Source organism: Electrona antarctica (assembly GCF_951216825.1).
Source record: "Electrona antarctica genome assembly, chromosome: 8".
Classification (NCBI taxonomy): domain Eukaryota; kingdom Metazoa; phylum Chordata; class Actinopteri; order Myctophiformes; family Myctophidae; genus Electrona; species Electrona antarctica.
The window spans coordinates 26,719,278-26,741,156 of record NC_136789.1 but is presented as its reverse complement, the minus strand read 5'-3'; the positions used below and the strand labels follow the sequence as shown (position 1 = coordinate 26,741,156).

At 42.6% G+C, this 21,879-nt stretch overlaps 1 protein-coding gene across 7 annotated transcripts in view; it reads right to left on the bottom strand.

The window, feature by feature from the left end:
* Positions 1–4,492: 4,492 nt before the first annotated feature.
* mink1 (misshapen-like kinase 1) overlaps positions 4,493–21,879 on the bottom strand; it is a 56,405-nt gene continuing 39,018 nt past the window's right edge. For 4 of the 7 annotated variants that reach the window (XM_079507498.1, XM_079507503.1, XM_079507504.1 and 1 more), the window contains 11 exons: positions 20,205–20,322; positions 17,152–17,268; positions 16,134–16,248; positions 14,264–14,419; positions 12,273–12,416; positions 11,604–11,738; positions 10,145–10,245; positions 9,876–10,025; positions 9,427–9,586; positions 7,183–7,322; positions 4,493–5,092 (listed from right to left, as the gene is read on the bottom strand). In XM_079507498.1, coding sequence (XP_079363624.1) covers positions 5,009–5,092; positions 7,183–7,322; positions 9,427–9,586; positions 9,876–10,025; positions 10,145–10,245; positions 11,604–11,738; positions 12,273–12,416; positions 14,264–14,419; positions 16,134–16,248; positions 17,152–17,268; positions 20,205–20,322 — 1,420 coding nt within the window. In that variant the 3' untranslated portion in view covers positions 4,493–5,008. The remainder of the gene's footprint in view (positions 5,093–7,182; positions 7,323–9,426; positions 9,587–9,875; positions 10,026–10,144; positions 10,246–11,603; positions 11,739–12,272; positions 12,417–14,263; positions 14,420–16,133; positions 16,249–17,151; positions 17,269–20,204; positions 20,323–21,879) is intronic. The other 3 variants (XM_079507501.1, XM_079507500.1, XM_079507499.1) reach the window with 3 other exon arrangements.

Here is a 21,879-nt window from a genome sequence, read left to right as displayed (position 1 = left end):
TCAATGCCATGAGCCTTTTCATCACTTTACCACCTGAGAACCCTTTCAGAGCTGGCAGACTCTGTTGGACCATTGACACCAAAGGGAGCCCGAACATTAAGCCATTTAGGCCGGACCTCAAAAATTCTTCTAAATCCTCCAGTTTTCTGAAATAAATATTTTCACGATTTTTCAAAAATAGCAGACCTACAAGCTCGTAGCGCGCCACTCGGTGGCACGCTATGAGCTTGTAGATCTGCTATTTTTCAATAGCTAAATTACAACATAATGTTTAAAACACCAAAAGGGGTTCCCGCCCAGAATGGGTTATGCCATGATGGGTTATGCCAACGGTAAAGCAGCCAACTCGTCTGAAACACAGCCTTTTTTTAGCAACTTGCTTGGTAATGACTTTTTTTTTTTGTATTTTTCCAAATAATTTAACACATAGTTACACACACACTGTTGCAGCCGACTACTTGCTCCAGCACAACAACCCAATGTATTTGACCGACCACTGCTCGAATGAGTCCACCACAGCCACACCTAAAGAAAATCCAACTGTCTTATAGTTTTGCCCTCTGTGCCGTAAAATACATTGTGCTTAGATTAATAAGAGTAAATAATCTAGATATAAATACAAATCTGTTTTTATAGATGTACATTCATTTTGATTTCTGAATATAGGCTAATTTACAGATCCTTTAATAAAATAGTTATTACAGAATATAATGAGCTACTTCCCCCCCCACTTGAGTTCAATGGCATTGAAGAGTAACATTTATCTTCCCAGAGCCTCTATCTTCTAACCATAAATCGGGTTAAATAGGTTAAGCAGGTTATATTTCAATCTGTACACTATGACTAATTACTCAACAAAAACATGACATATTTATGGCTTCTCTCTGTAAATCAGTGTCAAAAATGTGCATCTATGTAGTAATTTCAGTTTGAGTGCCACGTTTGACTGGATACAATATATAGTACACTTATTGAAATGGACCATCTTATACTATCCTTCAGCTTGCCGTTAGTTATTCTAACACCAACGTTTCCTTGTGTAACCAGCCAACTGAAAAGGTTTGTTTCCATACGATGTCACCGACATCAAAGTCCATATTACGGATGTTCTGGATTCGATTTAAGTGCACTTATTTGGCACAGGACATCATTCTTAACGAGAGAGGCGGTAGTAATCGTTGTTGCACCTCTTCCTCAGCGGATTCCAAGTAAGACACACAAAGGGGGTACCAACTGACCCGTCTTAAAACCTTGCCCCTTCCCAACTCCAAGGCACTACTTCACAACTGTAAACTTGGCTGATTGGATTGGTTTAATATCTAATGACAACCACAACACCATCGCCGCCAGTGCCAGAGCTCCTAGTGGATTAATATCTAATGACAACCACAACACCATCGCCGCCAGTGCCAGAGCTCCTAGTGGATTCTTATGTTATGTTTGAGATGTAGATCATGGCACAAAACAGATATTTCACAGACAAAACAGAGTCACTATTAATTACTATAGGGAATAAATAAAAGTGAAAATTGATCCTGTGATTTGATATATCATTTTGGAAGACTACCCTTTTTGATGACTTTACCAAGATTCCTTTGACAATGTCCAGCAAATTTCTAAAATGGAGGTTTTGTTGTTTTTTGGTGAAATTCAAAACAGCATTATGTTAACAATCTTTTAGCATTCATTTAGTAATATTCATGTAGCAAGAGTAAAAATGTGTTGCAACCGTTGGGTCAACCTTGTATACAATATTTTAGATAAAGGCTATTGCAGTAAGCAGAAGCAGCACTGCTTATATAAAAAAAAAAAGCTACAATCAATTATTTCTCAGTGGTGGCTCAGTGGGCTAAAGTGCTATAAGTACATCAACATACTGGTGAGCAGTGGCGTGCACAGATAGACACTAGGGGGTGCTAGAGCACCCCCTGCCCTTTTGGCAATGTGCCCTTTTGAAAAAAAAAGAAAAAAAAATTGTTTTTCTTCTTTTTTTTGATTTTTCAAAAATAGCAGACCTACAAGTTCATAGCGCGCCACTCGGTGGCGCGCTATGAGCTTGTAGATCTGCTATTTTTCAATAGCTAAAGCATAACATAATGCTAACACCAAAAGGGGTTCCCGCCCAAAATGGATTAAGGCAACCGGCCGGTTCCACGCGCTGCACAAGGTGCCCTTTTTTAACTTGAGCACCTGCCCCTCTAAATGTCTGTGCACGCCACTGCTGGTGAGGTGATGAGTCTTCAAATCTGACTAACAAGCTTTGTTCCAGGTTCTACACATGCCATGGTCCAGGTACCTTCCCACGTTAAGCCTCCCTACCTTCTTGAAAATAGATCAAACAAAAGCAGAAATAATCATTTAAAAACACACAAACTGTCTGTACAGTATGAAAGGAGTCTTGGTTAGTGATCAATAAGTTAGACCCTATTAAAAGTATTTGAGCTTTTCCCTTCATCAGTCCCAAAACGGACTCATCGCACACACATTAGCAAGCAATATTGTGAACACTGGCAGGAAATAAAATAAGTCACATGTTCCAGTCTTGTTCTTAAAAAGTGCCTGTTGTGACGAGTCCTGTCCTTTGTTACAGTACAGCAGAGCCAAAGCTACAACATTAGATATTTGCCAATACTAATACTGGCTCAATTTCCTGTCATCCCACTATTTCAGTAATCCCATTATTACAGCAACTCTTATCATCAACAACTCTCGAGTCATACATACGAATGATGAATAAATCCGTAAGAACTAAAAAAAACAGATTTGACCACCTAATATTGGGAATTTTGGACATCAATCACTAGAATTCCAGCGATATCCTCGCTCGGTTAAATTCTTAACCATGCACCAAGTTCCATTCCAAGCAAGATGCCAGTTTGTCCTCAACAGGTGTGATAATATCACAATCGTCACGACCACATTTTATGAAACTGAATATTTATGAAACTGAACACACAAACTCTCCTTGTCAAACAAAGACTGAATATATATTATAATATATATTGCAATATAACGCCAAGATCATTACAGTAAAGAATGCCAAGAGGCTAATATCAATACAGAAAACACTAAATATAAATATCAAATCTTTGTAGGTATTTTGTAAATATATGAGAACAAAGTTTAGATACAAGCCAGATGATTCATACGATGATTTCATCTAAGCCACCAATAAAGAGGGGTAAAAAGCAAAAGGGACAAAAACTCAGTATTGATTTTGAACATACAATACTGCATATTCTTTATGAAACGTCACACTTTATTCATTTGACATATGGTTTGTTTTTTAAACAATTTTATTGTGGCGTTTGGTTATTCGATGCTTATAGTTGAGTTGCACCACGCACTATTTGCCATAAAGGTACTGTACACGAAAGTAATATTTATTGGCATTTGATTTGTGTTCAGTACAGATAACTCAAAATGACTGATTTGCAACAGGCTACACATTTTTGACAGAGTTCATGACTCCTTTCTAATGAATCCTCTACCTTATGCTCGCCGACATGTGTGGAGCTCTATACCAGAAAGTGCCCTAGAAACGTTTCACCAGGGGCTGGCCAGTGGCCACTATTTAGAAACGTTTCACCAGGGGCTGGCCACTGGCCACTATTTAGAAACGTTTCACCAGGGGCAGGCCAGTGGCCACTATTTAGAAACGTTTCACCAGGGGCTGGCCAGTGGCCACTATTTAGAAACGTTTCACCAGGGGCTGGCCAGTGGCCACTATTTAGAAACGTTTCACCAGGGGCTGGCCAGTGGCCACTATTTAGAAACGTTTCACCAGGGGCTGGCCAGTGGCCATTATTTAGAAACGTTTCACCAGGGGCTGGCCACTGGCCACTATTTAGAAACGTTTCACCAGGGGCTGGCCAGTGGCCGCTATTTAGAAACGTTTCACCAGGGGCTAGCCAGTGGCCACTATTTAGAAACGTTTCACCAGGGGCAGGCCAGTGGCCACTATTTAGAAACGTTTCACCAGGGGCTGGCCAGTGGCCGCTATTTAGAAACGTTTCACCAGGGGCTGGCCACTGGCCACTATTTAGAAGCGTTTCACCAGGGGCTGGCCACTGGCCACTATTTAGGGATGTCCCGATACACCTTTTTCGCTTCCGATCCCACAATTTCTGTGTTAGCTGATACCAAATACCGATACCAGAGAATATTTATAATAATACAAAAAATAATTTTATCTCGTGTTGATAATAGCAGACTCCTCACTCAAATGTGCACTTGCAGTTTGGGCAACTCAAAAGCCAACTCCACATGCCCCAACATTTTATTTACCTGCCATAGTGTCAACCCCTTATCCCCGTGTCTGGATCGGTGGTTAGACTGGCATATTCGCCGATAGCGATATGACCCGATATGACCAAAAAGGAGCGAGAACGATACAGTATCGGGACATCTCTACCACTATCGTACCGTTTCATGATGTACATATTGTCCTATGGCAACACACAGGACGGAGGCTTTATCAACAGGTCTGAAAAAGAGTCAAAGCTATTTATTTACAGCTCCATCTCAATAATAATGATAAGTAACGCTTCCCCCAAATGTACATGGTAGCCACAAAGGAATGTTTTAACTCCACAACTTGAAACTAAACAGTCACGACTGAACACAGGTCCACCGAGTTAAGTAAATAAAGATGAAAGTATATACAGTACAAATTAATTGGAGACGCTCAATGGTAGTTTTTCATGACAATTTCCTAGGAGAATGTTATCAGGGGGGAACTGAGAAGGACGCCGATTGATGAAGTGTGTCTTCAGGAGTTTAGGCTGGAATGGATTTTAAACGTTTGTACATGTTGGCGAGGGGCAGAAACGGAGGGAATGTGGCAAGAGAAAGGCAGAGAGTAAACCGAGAGAATACGTGCGCATCTGTGTGCATGTGTTTACAGGGATTTCTTTTTTGGGGGGGGGGGGGGGGGGGGGTTACTTCTCTCTCTTCACCACACATTGCTGGGTTTCGTCCACGTGGCATCCAGACAGCGATGGTTACCTCACCAGTTCATGATGCAGTTTCTGTTCAGGGTCATGAAGTAGACTTGACTGCTGCCTCCAGACCGCACAGATGCAAAGAACACCTGAGGGGATGGTCGCAAATACAAGAAGACAAGCAGTGTCACCACCATTTTGTACATAAAACCAGTTCAATTAGCCACCTTGTTATACAACATGTAAATGCTATATAGAATATGCATTCAAAGCTTAACCCATTCTGGACGGGAACCCCTTTTGGTGTTTTAAGCATTATGTTGTACTTTAGCTGTTGCGAAATAGCAGATCTACCAGCTCATAGCGCTTAACGAGCTTGTAGATCTGCTATTTCTTTTAAATCGTGAAAATGTGGCACAAATCTTTGAAAATATATTCTTTCAGAGTGAACGTTTTTAACTCAAATCTTTGCTTCTGGGGGGGTCCCTGGAACCACATATTTTCAGATGGGGGGGGGGGGGGGGGTCGGCGGTCAAATATATTTGTGGGGGTCCTTGATATGAAAATGTTTAAGAACTACTGACAGAAACATAGGGTTTTTCAGAAAACCCATGATTTAGAAGACATTTATAGAATCGACCTCAGGTCTAAATGGGTTTGAACCCCTTTTGGTGTTAGCATTATGTTATGCTTTAGCTATTGGAAAAATAGCAGATCTACAAGCTCATAGCGTGCCACCGAGTGGCGCGCTACGAGCTTGTAGGTCTGCTATTTTTGAAAAATCGAAGAACCACTGACATAGAAACATAGCTTTTTCAGAAAACTGTCAGGATGTAGAAGACATTTCTAGAATGGACCTCATATCAGGGTCTAAATGGATGCATGCGTCTAGAATGGACCTCATATCAGGGTCTAAATGGATGCATGCGTCTAGAATGGACCTCATATCAGGGTCTAAATGGATGCATGCGTCTAGAATGGACCTCATATCAGGGTCTAAATGGATGCATGCGTCTAGAATGGACCTCATATCAGGGTCTAAATGGATGCATGCGTCTAGAATGGACCTCATATCAGGGTCTAAATGGATGCATGCGTCTAGAATGGACCTCATATCAGGGTCTAAATGGATGCATGCGTCTAGAATGGACCTCATATCAGGGTCTAAATGGATGCATGCGTCTAGAATGGACCTCATATCAGGGTCTAAATGGATGCATGCGTCTAGAATGGACCTCATATCAGGGTCTAAATGGATGCATGCGTCTAGAATGGACCTCATATCAGGGTCTAAATGGATGCATGCGTCTAGAATGGACCTCATATCAGGGTCTAAATGGATGCATGCGTCTAGAATGGACCTCATATCAGGGTCTAAATGGATGCATGAGTCTAGAATGGACCTCATATCAGGGTCTAAATGGATGCATGCGTCTAGAATGGACCTCATATCAGGGTCTAAATGGATGCATGCGTCTAGAATGGACCTCATATCAGGGTCTAAATGGATGCATGCGTCTAGAATGGACCTCATATCAGGGTCTAAATGGATGCATGCGTCTAGAATGGACCTCATATCAGGGTCTAAATGGATGCATGCGTCTAGAATGGACCTCATATCAGGGTCTAAATGGATGCATGCGTCTAGAATGGACCTCATATCAGGGTCTAAATGGATGCATGCGTCTAGAATGGACCTCATATCAGGGTCTAAATGGATGCATGCGTCTAGAATGGACCTCATATCAGGGTCTAAATGGATGCATGCGTCTAGAATGGACCTCATATCAGGGTCTAAATGGATGCATGCGTCTAGAATGGACCTCATATCAGGGTCTAAATGGATGCATGCGTCTAGAATGGACCTCATATCAGGGTCTAAATGGATGCATGCGTCTAGAATGGACCTCATATCAGGGTCTAAATGGATGCATGAGTCTAGAATGGACCTCATATCAGGGTCTAAATGGATGCATGCGTCTAGAATGGACCTCATATCAGGGTCTAAATGGATGCATGCGTCTAGAATGGACCTCATATCAGGGTCTAAATGGATGCATGCGTCTAGAATGGACCTCATATCAGGGTCTAAATGGATGCATGCGTCTAGAATGGACCTCATATCAGGGTCTAAATGGATGCATGCGTCTAGAATGGACCTCATATCAGGGTCTAAATGGATGCATGCGTCTAGAATGGACCTCATATCAGGGTCTAAATGGATGCATGCGTCTACTACCTTGTCGTTTCTCTCACAAAGGAACTTGAGCCTCTGAGCTCTTTTGTGCATGAAGACCCCGTCTAGGTGTCCCGTCTCCACGGAGCGGATCTCGATGGCCTTTTCACCCCAGCCCATGATCTGATTGGAGCAGATATGGGCTGCAGAACACACACACACACACACACACACACACACAGTGACATCAGTGCACAGCGACAGCCCAGAGTAGGGCATTCACTTCTAGTCATTTTTACTAGTTGCCTAGTTTACTAGTCGACTAGTTGTTTAACCACCTATGTTAAAAAAAAAAACGTTTTTTTCTTTTTTGTAATAAATATTTGTACATTTAAAAACTGTGTACATTGGTGACTATAACTATAATCTACCTGATCTAGTGGATTTACTAGTCGACTAGTTGCTTAATGCCCTAGCCCAGAGTGAACGATAGTTGCAGATTCATAATATATACAGACACAGTAAAATCCTCAGTGACCTGTGAAAGTTGTAATAATTGACCTATACCTAAGCCCCTCTCCAAACTGCTATTGTCCAATCACAGCTAAGCATAACATGGGTTAGACAAACCTCTCCACCAATAAGCCTATCTCACAGAATTTCCCCGCCCCCCTAAATACGCCCCCTTTCGGGGTTAGTGGTGATAGCGTGACGTCACTCCATAGACGCTACATGTTAACAGAGGTAATTTAAGAAGTCTACAACTTTTGTTTTCTCAAGGTAAGGTTGACAAAAAAAACGTGTAAATGCTAATGTTAAAGACACCACTATTTACCGGAAGTGGGCGTGGAAAGCGGGCTGTGAGATAGGCCTATTCTTCACTTGCACAATGTAGGAGGCGGGACTAAGGGGGACTTCCTGTTGGGATATCACCCAAGTGTTTTCTTCCTGTCCATCGGGAGTGCATGTAAGTCAGTCATCTTCTACGGACAATTATAGTATTTTCTCGTCACTTGTAATTTTTTTTAATTACGTTTAAAAAAAAACTTGTATTCATATGGTTCATTAATTTACCATTAGTTTTTATCGTAATGTTTTATTTAGGGTTTTTTTCTCAAGGGGAAAGTTGTATGCAGGCACTGGAGCATACAACTTTCCCCTTGAGGAAAAAACCCTAAATAAAACATTACGATAAAAACAAATGGTAAATTAATGAACCATACGAATACGTTTTTTTTTAAAAAACGTAATTAATTTTTTTTACAAGTGACGAGAAAATACTATAATTGTCCGTAGAAGATGACTGACTTACATGCACTCCCGATGGACAGGAAGAAAACACAGGGGTGATATCCCAACAGGAACTCCCCCTTAGTCCCGCCTCCTACATTGTGCAAGTGAAGAATAGTTGTCCTATATGATAAAACATTGTTTTAAAAAAGTAATGCCATGCACATATTTTTCCAGTGCATATGGCAGGCCTTGACGGAGTTGGAAGAGATTTTGAAAGGTATGTTTCCAAAAATGAACCAGTATTTAATGTATAAAATCCATGATTTTTACATTGGAATGAATGAGCCCGGCTGGAAAGTGTCCAAGTGGGAGTGTCTAAGTGGGAGAGGGCAGGGCGTAGCTAAAGGTGAATTGAAGAATTTGACCGTGTAGTTTATGTCTACAATTTCTTAACCACTTAAGCCCTGTTATGTATACGTTGTATAACAAATAGCACAAATAACCAAACTGTTTTCCCAAAATAGCCTAGGGATGCCAGGCGTAACATGGTTAAAGGACCACTTCACCACTTTTCAACATCTGTTCATATAATTGGTCCTCACTAATGTTCATGATAAAACACCACCATTTTTTCCTACTCAGTCTGTGTCTCATAGGAGGGCTTTGGGCAGACATCATCATTAGGCAGATTTTTTTTTAAACAAGATTTGTTTTAAAATATATTTAGATTTGTATTATCGTGAGAACGATGGCTTCAACTTTTGCATTGCAACTTTTCAGGAAAAGAAAGCCTGCCGTTTCTATTAGCTTGGATTCACCATCGATGATGTCACTGGTGGACGGGTTTCTGAACTGCCCACAGCCTTCCTATGAGACACAGACTGAGTAGGAAAAAATTGTGGTATTTTATCATGAACATTAGTTAGGACCAATTATAGGAAGAGAAGTTGAAAAGTGGTGAAGTGGTCCTTTAACATTAATCTTCAATTAAACATTGAAATATGATCAAACGTAACTATCAAACATATCAGACCGTCTACAATGGGTTAGATGTGTGTGTGTTCAAACCCATACCGACAGAGGTAGGCATCTCGCCCCACTGCAACACCACATCTTTAATGATGCGCCCGTAGGTGTTGACATAGACGCCCTCGTCCTCGTAACACAGCAGCATCTCCATGCCATCCGAGCTGGGCAGGAACACGATTGCGTGGGGTATCACTTGGCTCTGGATCTGTTTACGAGAAGGGAGTAGAGAGAGGGGTGAGCTGGTTTATTGGTGTGGCAGTGGCTCAGAGGTAGAGTGACCGGATGTTCGAACCCGGGCTCCCCCAGAGTTAGTGTCGAAGTGTCTTTGAGCAAGACACTGAACCCCTCCGTAATTGCTCCCGATGTGCAGGTTGGTGCCTTGCATGGTTTCATCTATGTAAAGCTCCTTGGATAAAGGCGCTATATAAATGCACCATTTATACAACTCTAGTTGGTTGCCGGCCGCCACCATGGCCAATAATTATGAGACTCACGTGAACAGGGATGTATATGTCGTAGTTGTTCCCAGAGTCCACGTCGATGGCATGGAAGCCTGCGCTGGAGCCGTAGATGACCTTCAACCTCTGACCCTCCTCCACCGTCAGGTCAACCAACAGAGGCCTGTGGGGAAGATCCCCAAAAGACTGGTGGGAGAGAAGAATGGTGGAGACATGAGGCAGAATATGAACAGAGCTCTAATTCTGTGCTGGTTGACTGGCACTAATTAATTCAGCTTGTAGGTACGAGGACTGGAGGGACTTACTTTGAAGGCCATGAATTTGTGATAAGGCTTGGGAGCCCAGGCGTACACTTCCACTGCGTTCTTCATAGCAATCACCAGGAACTTTATCCTCTCATATTTCACTAGATGGACAACAAGGTAAGCCATTTGAAATACGATACTCACACGATCAATAATTCACCGTGCCAACAAGGGGCAAACACATTTATGAGAATTCATTGAGGAGTAGGTGGGCGGTGGGAAGGGGGGGCATAACAGTAATGTTTTCCAATCACTCCCTGAGGTCGACTGACCAGTCACTTCTCAAGATCCCTAAATCAAAGCTGAAATCCCGGGGGGGATAGGTCATTTTCCGTTGTAGAACCCACACTGTGGAATGAACTTCCACCTCATGTCATGTTCTCAATCCTCAATCCTTCTCAAGTCTGTGTTTAAATCACGTCTGAAAACTTGTGTTGTATTCCTTTCTTTTTATATATATATATATATATATATATATATATATATATATATATATATATATATATTTATTTATTTTTTATCCCACGATTTTGTAACCCATTTTTCACCCCTGTGTCAATTATCTAATGTGATCCTGGGCTCTACACACCCTCTGCCAACCTAGTCCCCATATATGGGGGACATGGGGAGAGCAACGGACTTGAATTCATGCTTCCTTCATGCCCAAGTTGCTCCTTTACACCTGACAGGGGGGGAGTTTCCCTGGTTGGACGTAGCGCATGGAAGGAACACGTTATTCCAACCAGTTCTTTTCCCCTCCATCAGGCGCCCCAGCTGGCCATGGGGAGGCAGTTTAGAGACCAGGATTACTGCATGTTTTTTGTGAGGGTACCTACCCTAGGGGTACCTACCCTAGGGGACACGGGGAGAACATGTGAGGGTACCTACCCTAGGGGACACGGGGAGAACATGTGAGGGTACCTACCCTAGGGGACACGGGGAGAACATGTGAGGGTACCTACCCTAGGGGACACGGGGAGAACATGTGAGGGTACCTACCCTAGGGGACACGGGGAGAACATGTGAGGGTACCTACCCTAGGGGACACGGGGAGAACATGTGAGGGTACCTACCCTAGGGGACACGGGGAGAACATGTGAGGGTACCTACCCTAGGGGACACCATGTGAGGGTACCTACCCTAGGGGACACGGGGAGAACATGTGAGGGTACCTACCCTAGGGGACACGGGGAGAACATGTGAGGGTACCTACCCTAGGGGACACGGGGAGAACATGCAAACTCCACACAGAAAGGCCCTTTCGCCACTTCACTTCACTTCACTCGTACTCCTTGGCATTTGAACATACTGATTAAGAGTTGCTGCTTCCACTGCTTTGTGTCCTTTTGTTGCCCTGTTTATGTATTGTTTTTTTGTTTTTCTTTGATATTTTAGTATTTCTTTGTGTACAGCACTTTGTTTCAACCTTGTTGTATAAAAATACGTGGATTGGACTCACCCACTTTGTAGTGCACGCACCCCTCCATCTCTCCTACGGTGGTCCAGCCTTGCTTCTTCTCCACCTCAGGATCATTGTGCAGGATCTTGTTCCTCAGCCAGGCCAGGTAGTACACACGCACTTTGTTCTTTTTACCTATGTAGTATATGTACAACACATTAGCAGGTCGATGGCAGAGGACAACAAGACGCACAAGACAAAAAGAATACAAACCACCTTGAAACTTGAGGATAATTATCCAGGGATCCGGACGCAATTCCGATGGGGAGCATTAGTCCGACATGCGGGAACAGTCAGACTACCATGCACCGATCCCGTGCTTGCGGTTATGGTTAGGTTAGGGGTAGGTTGTCAGTCTAATGTTTTGGTCACAGATTGTGACCAAAACATGTCGGAACTTAGTACTGCACCCGATATTCATACATGTACCTAATGTATGGATATCGGGTGTACATGTGTACACCTAGTGTACATGTGTATCTAGAGTTCAGGCCCATCTCAACACAGAACCTCTGTGTTGCTACAGTATTTATGGTGATGCCCATAATGTACATTTATTTTTAATGGCGGAAAGACGATAGACTGAGGACAGTGAGAGGGGAGGACATTTGTACCAACTGTAGATCAGATATTTTCTGTGTGCGAAAAGTATAAATCAAGCATAATGACCTGAAATAGTGATGAGCAGGTTGAGACCCTCCAGGACGTCCATCTGTTGGAACCGCCGGGAGTTGATGAGAGGGTACACCTTGCCCTGACCACTACGGTCCAGTAGCTTCAAACCATTCTCTGTGCCCACCAACAAGTTCACACCTGGCAAACATTTAGATTTAATTTCATACAATCTTGCAGATGACGTTTAAAAAGTGTCAATCTTTTTGTTTTTAAACATTGTGTCTAAGGCGTCGTATGAAACAGAATTTATATGGTTGCAGACAGTGTTGTTTTTGGCAGCAAATTTCTATTTTAGTTTTAGTCATAGTCTCTTGAATAGTTTTAATTTAGTTTGTCACATTTTAGTCACCCAAAATGTTTTATTGTTAGTCTAGTTTTAGTCGACTAAATGTCATAAGATTTTAGTCGACTAAATCTACAGGTGATTTAGTCGACTAAAATGTGTTTTGGCGGGCCTTGATACCGTAATGACTGATTTTACACTTGCTGAAAATAGCCGCAATAGCATGCAACCAAGTGTAAAATGACTCATACTTGTCCACTATAGTCCCTTCCTAACATTTTAGTCTAGTTTTTATCTGTTGACGAAATTGTCAATACATTTAGTCTTCATTTTAGTCATCATAGCTTAGTTTATTTAGTTTCCATTTAGTTTTCGTCAGTGAAAAAAGGTGGTCGACAAACATTTTTCGTCTTAGTTTTAGTCGACGAAAACAACACTGGTTGCAGAAGGTAGCATATGAAGTGTACAATAACATTTATATGGTTGCAGAAGGTAGCATATGAAGTGTACAATAACATTTATATGGTTGCAGAAGGTAGCATATGAAGTGTACAATAACATGTATATGGTTGCAGAAGGTAGCATATGAAGTGTACAATAACATTTATATGGTTGCAGAAGGTAGCATATGAAGTGTACAATAACATTAATATGGTTGCAGAAGGTAGCATATGAAGTGTACAATAACATTAATATGGTTGCAGAAGGTAGCATATGAAGTGTACAATAACATTAATATGGTTGCAGAAGGTAGCATATGAAGTGTACAATAACATGTATATGGTTGCAGAAGGTAGCATATGAAGTGTACAATAACATGTATATGGTTGCAGAAGGTAGCATATGAAGTGTACAATAACATGTATATGGTTGCAGAAGGTAGCATATGAAGTGTACAATAACATGTATATGGTTGCAGAAGGTAGCATATGAAGTGTACAATAACATGTATATGGTTGCAGAAGGTAGCATATGAAGTGTACAATAACATGTATATGGTTGCAGAAGGTAGCATATGAAGTGTACAATAACATGTATATGGTTGCAGAAGGTAGCATATGAAGTGTACAATAACATGTATATGGTTGCAGAAGGTAGCATATGAAGTGTACAATAACATGTATATGGTTGCAGAAGGTAGCATATGAAGTGTACAATAACATGTATATGGTTGCAGAAGGTAGCATATGAAGTGTACAACAACATGTATATGGTTGCAGAAGGTAGCATATGAAGTGTACAATAACATTTTATGTACATTGAAATGTGTTTCAGCTCAGAAAAGAGAGTTGTTGTAAAGGGATATGAACCCATTTAGGCCTGACGTCGAAATTAAAAAGAAATCTTCTAAATCCTGTCAGTTTTCTGAAATACCTATATGTTTCTATATCAGTGGTGCTCAATATTTCATGTCAAGGACCCCAGAAACTATATGTAATTGACCACCGACCCCCATCTGAAAATATGTTGTTCTAGGGACCCCCCCCCCCCCCCCCCCAGAAGCAAAGATTTGATTCGCTGAGAAAGAATATATATATATTCAAAGATTTGCGTCACATTTTCACGATTTTTCAAAAATAGCAGACCTACAAGCGGTTCAGCGCTACGAGCTTGTCGATCTGCTATTTTTCAATAGCTAAAGTATAACATAATGCTTACAACACCAAAAGGGGTTCCCGTCCAGAATGGGTTAAAGTCTCACCCCAGAGAGCGGCGCACAGGATTTCAGAGTTGAACCTCTTCTTGTATTTGCGGATCTCGGGAGTGTCGCTGTGGGGGCGCGTGTTAGTGGGGTTCACGTTAACCATGGAGCCTTTTCTGACCTCCATCTTCAGCTGGTCAAACCTGGAACCCAAGCCTGCAGAGTGCCATGTTAACGGACACATTAGAGAGAGGAACTGGACAAACGTAATTTGAATTAACTTGTGAGTGATGAAGGACGAAGGGCTTGATGGACATTTAGCAGACGCTCATGGCAATACATCACATACATAAAAAGTAGTTATCATGAAAATGCGTAAGCTAAGAACGTAACAGTGGAATATCTATATAATGAAACTGGAATATCTATATAATGAAACTATACATATAACCTATACATATATACTATACATATGTACTATGAAGTGCTATGACTACATACAATGCAGTTCTAGTGCTGTCTACATAGCTATAAGTCTGTATCAAATGCTATCCAAGTCTACAAAAAGTGCTATCTAAGGCGGTAGGGTAAGTGCTACGGGCCATGATGGAGTCTGAAAAGGTGGGTTTTCAGACTACGGTGGAAGAATGGGAGTGAGGCTGCAGTTCTGATTGGGAAGTGCATTCCATAGTTTTGGAGCCAGAAGGGAGAAGAGTTTGGGACGTGTGGATCGTTGTCCCGGCGTTTTTAGTGAGGGTACTTCCAGCTTCCCTGCATTGGCTGATCTGAGTGCGCGGGAGGGTTTGTAGGGTTCGATAATACTTGCAAGATATGGGGGAGCCATACCTTTGGTTGCTTTGAATGCCAGCATCAGAGTTTTGTATTCTGTGTGGGCAGCGACCGGGAGCCAGTGGAGGGAGCGGAGAAGGGGGGAGACATGTGAGAATTTTGGCTGGTTGAAGACCAAGCGAGCTGCGGCATTTTGGATCAGTTGGAGAGGCTTAAGTGCACATGCCGGTAGGCCAGTAAGGAGGGAGTTACAATAGTCAAGTTTTGACAAGACTGTTGTCTTGTTAGGATATTATGTAGAGTACAGTCACTACATCGGCGACAGTGGTTTGGTTGGATGACAGATGGATAATGAACGTGTACACATGGATTAGAGTGATTCGCGCATCTCTATTACAACTTTATTTCTGCTTGCGTTTTCATTACAATATCCCATTTTCTGCTTTTGGTTTCCCAACAATATCTCAAACAACTCACCACCAACACTGATGTTATCACCTGTGCCCCCAGGTGATGATGTATGCCAAACAACTCACCACCAACACTGATGTCATCCCCTGTGCCCCCAGGTGATTATGTATGCCAGGGGTAACCAACCAGGGGTTCGGGAGCTACCAGTAGCTCGCACGAGCCATTCAAGTAGATCCCGGAGTGAGCGGGTGTAAGACTGACAGGCAGCCAGCCATCACTACCAATACACAGAATGTGGCTTTTGAATAGCTCGCAGTGATGGCCCCAGACATGTGTATCGAGTCATCAACTGCAGAGTTTGTTTGTTCTCTTGTTTGACCGCTATCCGTTGTGAACTTGTGATGCACAACTAAAAACCCACAGAGCTAAACAGCCACTCACTCACTACTACCTAGCAAGCAGTCTGACTATGGAAAAATACATTTGTCTTAATATTTTGGCATTGATTATCAGTATTTATTCTTATTTAAACTATAGTGTTTGTGTGCACATGCATTGAGCCTGTCAAAGTGTTTTTTTAAACATAGCCTATTTTAGTGGTAGATCATGGCTTACAATTGGGAATAAAATGGGCTCTTGGGCTTGAAAAGGTTGGTTACCGTATGCCAAACAACTCACCAACAACACTGATGTTATCCCCTGTGCCCTAAATGATTAGTACATGACTCACCACCAACACTGATGTTATCCCCCGTTCCCCCAGGTGTTTGGTACATGCCAAGGTCCACAAAGGTAGTGAAGGAGGACTTGCCAGAAGATGCCTTGACCAAACCTCTGGACTGGTACTGGTTGAGTGAGGGGGGGGGGGGGGGGGGGGGGGAGTGAAAATTATTATTCCAGTCTTGAGTGTTAAACCTTTTTCAAAATAAAATAAAGCATTCTTTTATTTTGACAGGGGGGCATTTGAACACGTGGCTAAATATGTATTTTTGTTTTTACAAAATGTTATGGCGATTTCTTTATTATTATTTGCTATAGACCTACTAGACCCAGTAAAGTACATTTGGCCACAGTAGTTGTTTTCTGTGTGTTTGAATGAACAATGTGACTACTAGGGGGCGGCCGTACTGTGTTGTAGGCTCAATGATGTCAGTTTGTCACCTCCCGTTTCACATTCAATAGATCCCGTGATCTTTTGTGACCAGATGTAATTTCCTGGGCTTCTAGTAAGACTATAGTAAATAAAGAAATCGCCTGAACATTCAAAAGAAGACATATTTAGCCACGTGTTCGAATGCCCCCGCCCCCCTGTCAAAATAGATAAAATCGTTAAAACGAAAGAAAGCAAGTAATGAAAAAAACACTTATTTTCTCCAATGACAACCTAAAACATCAACCTTAGTTTAAAAAAAAAACAAAGTCGTCCTTTAAGGTTTGGTGATCTTTCTTGTATGCAATTCTCATCCAATCTCACCACGATTAATTAATAATGAAAAATGAAGGCCTGGGCCGTGGCTCAGCGGTCCAGGCACCTTGGCTGGTAATCCAGTCTGGCAGTGTGCCGCGGGTTCGATTCCCGATCCCGACGGCCTTTACTGCATGTCACCCCCCCCCCCCCCCCCCCCATTTCCTGTCAGCCTACCGTCTATCCCTCCATAAAAAAATACAATAAAATAAAGGTGAAGGCCACAAAATAAAAACATTTAGAAAGAAAATAATGAAAAATGTAGGGCAGATTGTGAACTTACATCATACACAGAATCTTTCCCAGGGGATGAGTGTGTAGCTGAGTCAGTTGGGGAGTGGGAGGGCTGTACCACATCAGGCAGGTTTGTGTATCCATTGTGACTCCGTTTCTCTGGTGTCTGTCACGAAAACAAACAAGTCAACCAGCTGCATTATTATTATTATCTGCGGGGGTCCGTTATAACGGCCTCTGTGTCGGTTTCAAGTTTCAGCATAGTAGTTTACTGTAGGTAGGAACCAAAATTCTCTAAGGCGGAACTATTGTCGTTCGTAAAATCTCCCTCATCTGCTTGGCACTCTAGTCTAAATCCTTTATTCTGAAATATTCTGACGGCACGACATGTCTCTCGGCGTTTCCCTTCCTTGGAATAGCGATGCTGCATTACATTCTTCATGTCAATCAATCCATCAAGTCACCTTAATTCAAGTGGCAGACTGCCACTTGAATTTAAGGTGACTTGGGGAAATGACATTCAAAATTAAATCAATGAGACAACCTGTCTGGATGCTTATTATATATATATATATATATAAGTATTTTGGGCGTCACCCCATCCACACATGGACGAGCCGTCACTTTGGCAGGGGACCTTTTTTTCGTTTTCGTTTTTTTTTTTTTAGGGGCATGGCACTTGGTTTACCTGCACAGCCTCTGTGATCTACTGATCAATAGCATCCATTACAATGCAGTCAGCACCTTATCATATAATACCTTAAGAGTAGGGTAGTGTAACTCAAGGGTTCTCAACCCGTGGGTCGCGACCCCTCGGGGGGTCGCCAAATTATTTTAGGGGGTCCCCAAATTATTTTCAAAAATATATATATATATATTTTTTTTTTCACGATTTTTCAAAAATAGCAGACCTACAAGCTCGTAGCGCGCCACTCGGTGGCGCGCTATGAGCTTGTAGATCTGCTATTTTTAAATAGCTAAATTATAACAATGCTTAAAACACCAAAAGGGGTTCCCGCCCAAAATGGTTTAAGGTTATTGTAGCAGTCAATTTATATTGGGGGTCGGGAGGGGGCGGGGCGGGGGTCCCGAGACGTTGCCAAAGCATTTTCGGGGGTCCCCGGCCAAAAACGTTGAGAACCCCTGGTGTAACTCAACTGCACAACTTGACAAAATCTGCAGTACCAGTAAAATAAATTGGCTAATCTATAGGGCTATAGAGCACCGAAGTCTGACGGTATCTGGTAGAGGCCGCAAGTCCCCGGGTTCATGTACTTTATATTTGCATTGTAATCCCCATAGAAGGATTTTAGATCGCCTCATAAGAACTGCGTTGTCATCCCGGGCGTTTCACTCATATGGATATGAAGAATCAACTGACTGAGAGAAAACGTGAATGTTACTGCTAATGAATTAGTTACATTTTCGCTAGAAACAGACGCTATCAAATATGAGTCGTAAATGACACAGAGACACCTCCCCGACAATTTCGCCGAGACACTTAAGTTTATTTTTGGACCACAATCAGAATGCTTATATGAGATGATTTTAAGATGACCCCATGTTATTTCATCAAATGTTATTTGATGAATTGAACAAGGTGGACACTCTTGTAAACAAGTGTAATGCTTTATTGGGTCGTCCACTCACAGTTAACAGTCTTTGTATTGAGTTGTGCTTGAAATGTACGGTAATTCTGCAAACTGTTAATAAATATTTCAATCAATTCTCCATAGAGAAATGACTTCCGTGAACATGGGGATGAGCGAGTGACGTCAGGACTTCCGTGAACATGGGGATGAGCGAGTGACGTCAGGACTTCCGTGAACATGGGGATGAGCGAGTGACGTCAGGACTTCCGTGAACATGATGAGCGAGTGACGTCAGGACTTCCGTGAACATGATGAGCGAGTGACGTCAGGACTTCCGTGAACATGGGGATGAGCGAGTGACGTCAGGACTTCCGTGAACATGGGGATGAGCGAGTGACGTCAGGACTTCCGTGAACATGGGGATGAGCGAGTGACGTCAGGACTTCCGTGAACATGGGGATGAGCGAGTGACGTCAGGACTTCCGTGAACATGGGGATGAGCGAGTGACGTCAGGACTTCCGTGAACATGGGGATGAGCGAGTGACGTCAGGACTTCCGTGAACATGGGGATGAGCGAGTGACGTCAGGACTTCCGTGAACATGGGGATGAGCGAGTGACGTCAGGACTTCCGTGAACATGGGGATGAGCGAGTGACGTCAGGACTTCCGTGAACATGGGGATGAGCGAGTGACGTCAGGACTTCCGTGAGCATGGGGATGAGCGAGTGACGTCAGGACTTCCGTGAACATGGGGATGAGCGAGTGACGTCAGGACTTCCGTGAACATGGGGATGAGCGAGTGACGTCAGGACTTCGGCGCTCTATATAATCATGAGATTTAGTGGGTGATGTCAAATCTTTTCCCACCACTACCTAATACAAAGAGATATTGAGATAATATTGTATTTTTCTTTTACTGACAAAGACAATAGAGAATGTAGCCAAAACAAGCTGATCAGAATTTGCCGATATATGTTGTTTAGTGGTTTGCAGACTAGAGCCATATAAAGGAGTGTTGCGTCACCTTTGTTCACTTTATCGGGCCAGTCTTTGCCAATAGAGACTTCTATTGGCAAAGTTCTGAACCGGAAGTTTACGGAATGCACTGGATGCAGACCTGGGCATTATACGGCCCGGGGGCCACATGCGGCCCGCGAAAGGACCGGCCTGTGAAAGGTTACTTGGAAATTAGAAAATAAAACGTACTTTCTAATTGTACCCGTCCTTATGCATGGACTAAAACTGCATTGCTTTTATTTTGAAGCATGTTTATGAAAGGCAACCTCAATTTTTCAATGCCTAATAATAACCTATACACTTACCAGCTTGTCAAAAAAAATGCCATATACTGCTTTTTATATAGAAATAAAATGTATATTACGCAGAATTTAGTTCAGCCTTTTGGGCACGGCCCGCCACAATAGTTTCTCATTTGGCCCCTTGGGGAAAAAATAATTGCCCACCCCTGATCTAATGGATGCATTTCAATTGTCTGCGAGCATGACTAACCCTCTGTACCAGCATGGTCTGGTCCCCGTAGCCTCCTGCTTGTTCCACGTCCTCCCCCTCGCCTTCCTCCTCGTGAACCACCATGGTGGAGACAGAGTCTGTGTCTGCATCCCTGTTACTGAAATAAAACGGCAGGACAGGAGGGGAAGGATGTAGGAGTAAATGAGTAATGCAAAGAAATAATTATAAAAAAGACTACTAGCCCATTTTGGGCGGGAACCCCTTTTGGTGTTAGCATTAGGTTATGCTTTAGCTATTGAAAAATAGCAGATCTACAAGCTCATAGCTTGTAGATCTGCTATTTTTGAAAAATCGAAGAACGACTGACATAGAAACAGAGTTTAGCTTGGGTGTTTCATTAACCCATTTTGGGCGGGAACCCCTTTTGGTGTTAGCATTATGTTATGCTTTAGCTATTGAAAAATAGCAGATCTACAAGCTCATAGCGCGCCACCGAGTGGCGCGCTACGAGCTTGTAGTTCTGCTATTTTTGAAAAATCGAAGAACGACTGACATAGAAACATAGCTTTTTCAGAAAACTGTCAGGATGTAGAAGACATTTTTAGAATCTGATCTCAGGTCAGAATGGGCTAGTAGGGCTGGGCGACATAATGTAATACCAGAAGAGAGAAGACACACACACTAGTCTCGCTGACGTGGCCAGACTGTTGCCAACGGAAGCTCTGATCATGAGCAAGTTATACAGTCTGGAGAACGGAAGCTCTGATCATGAGCAAGTTATACAGTCTGGAGAACGGAAGCTCTGATCATGAGCAAGTTATACAGTCTGGAGAACGGAAGCTCTGATCATGAGCAAGTTATACAGTCTGGAGAACGGAAGCTCTGATCATGAGCAAGTTATACAGTCTGGAGAACGGAAGCTCTGATCATGAGCAAGTTATACAGTCTGGAGAACGGAAGCTCTGATCATGAGCAAGTTATACAGTCTGGAGAACGGAAGCTCTGATCATGAGCAAGTTATACAGTCTGGAGAACGGAAGCTCTGATCATAAGCAAGCAAAGTGAAAGCCTTCACCTCACTTCCGTTTCGTCTTTACAGTCCTAAGCATACAGGTATGGAAATAAAACAGGAATCCAGCTTCTTTGCTCGGATTTCGGAAGGTGTAGTGTACTATTTACTTGACTGATTACCTCAAAAAAGGTGAGCAACTCCCACAGCCATAATACTAGAGGGAGCGTAAATAATTATCTGGTGCCACCCATTTTCAGAACAAATATGGGTAAATTCACATTTCACAGCACTGCCACTCAAGTGTGGAATGCCCCGCCCCCTTCCCTCAAAACAAGCAGATCACTGGTTTCCTTTAAAAAAGGGTCTGAAAACTCACCTGTCAGTCATCAGGTCAAAGGGAGAGAAGGTGATTGGCTCCCCCCTCCCCCCTTTATGTTTATTAACCCATTCAGGCCTGACGTCGAAATATAAAAAACGTTCGCTCTGAAAGAATATATATTCAAAGATTTGTGCCGCATTTTTACGATTTTCCAAAAATAGCAGACCTACAAGTTCATAGCGCGCCACTCGGTGGCGCGCTATGAGCTTGTAGATCTGCTATTTTTCAATAGCTAAAGTATAACATAATGCTTAGTTAAAACACCAAAAGGGGTTCCCACCCAAAATGGGTTAAAAGCTATAATATGACACAGATGCGTCCTC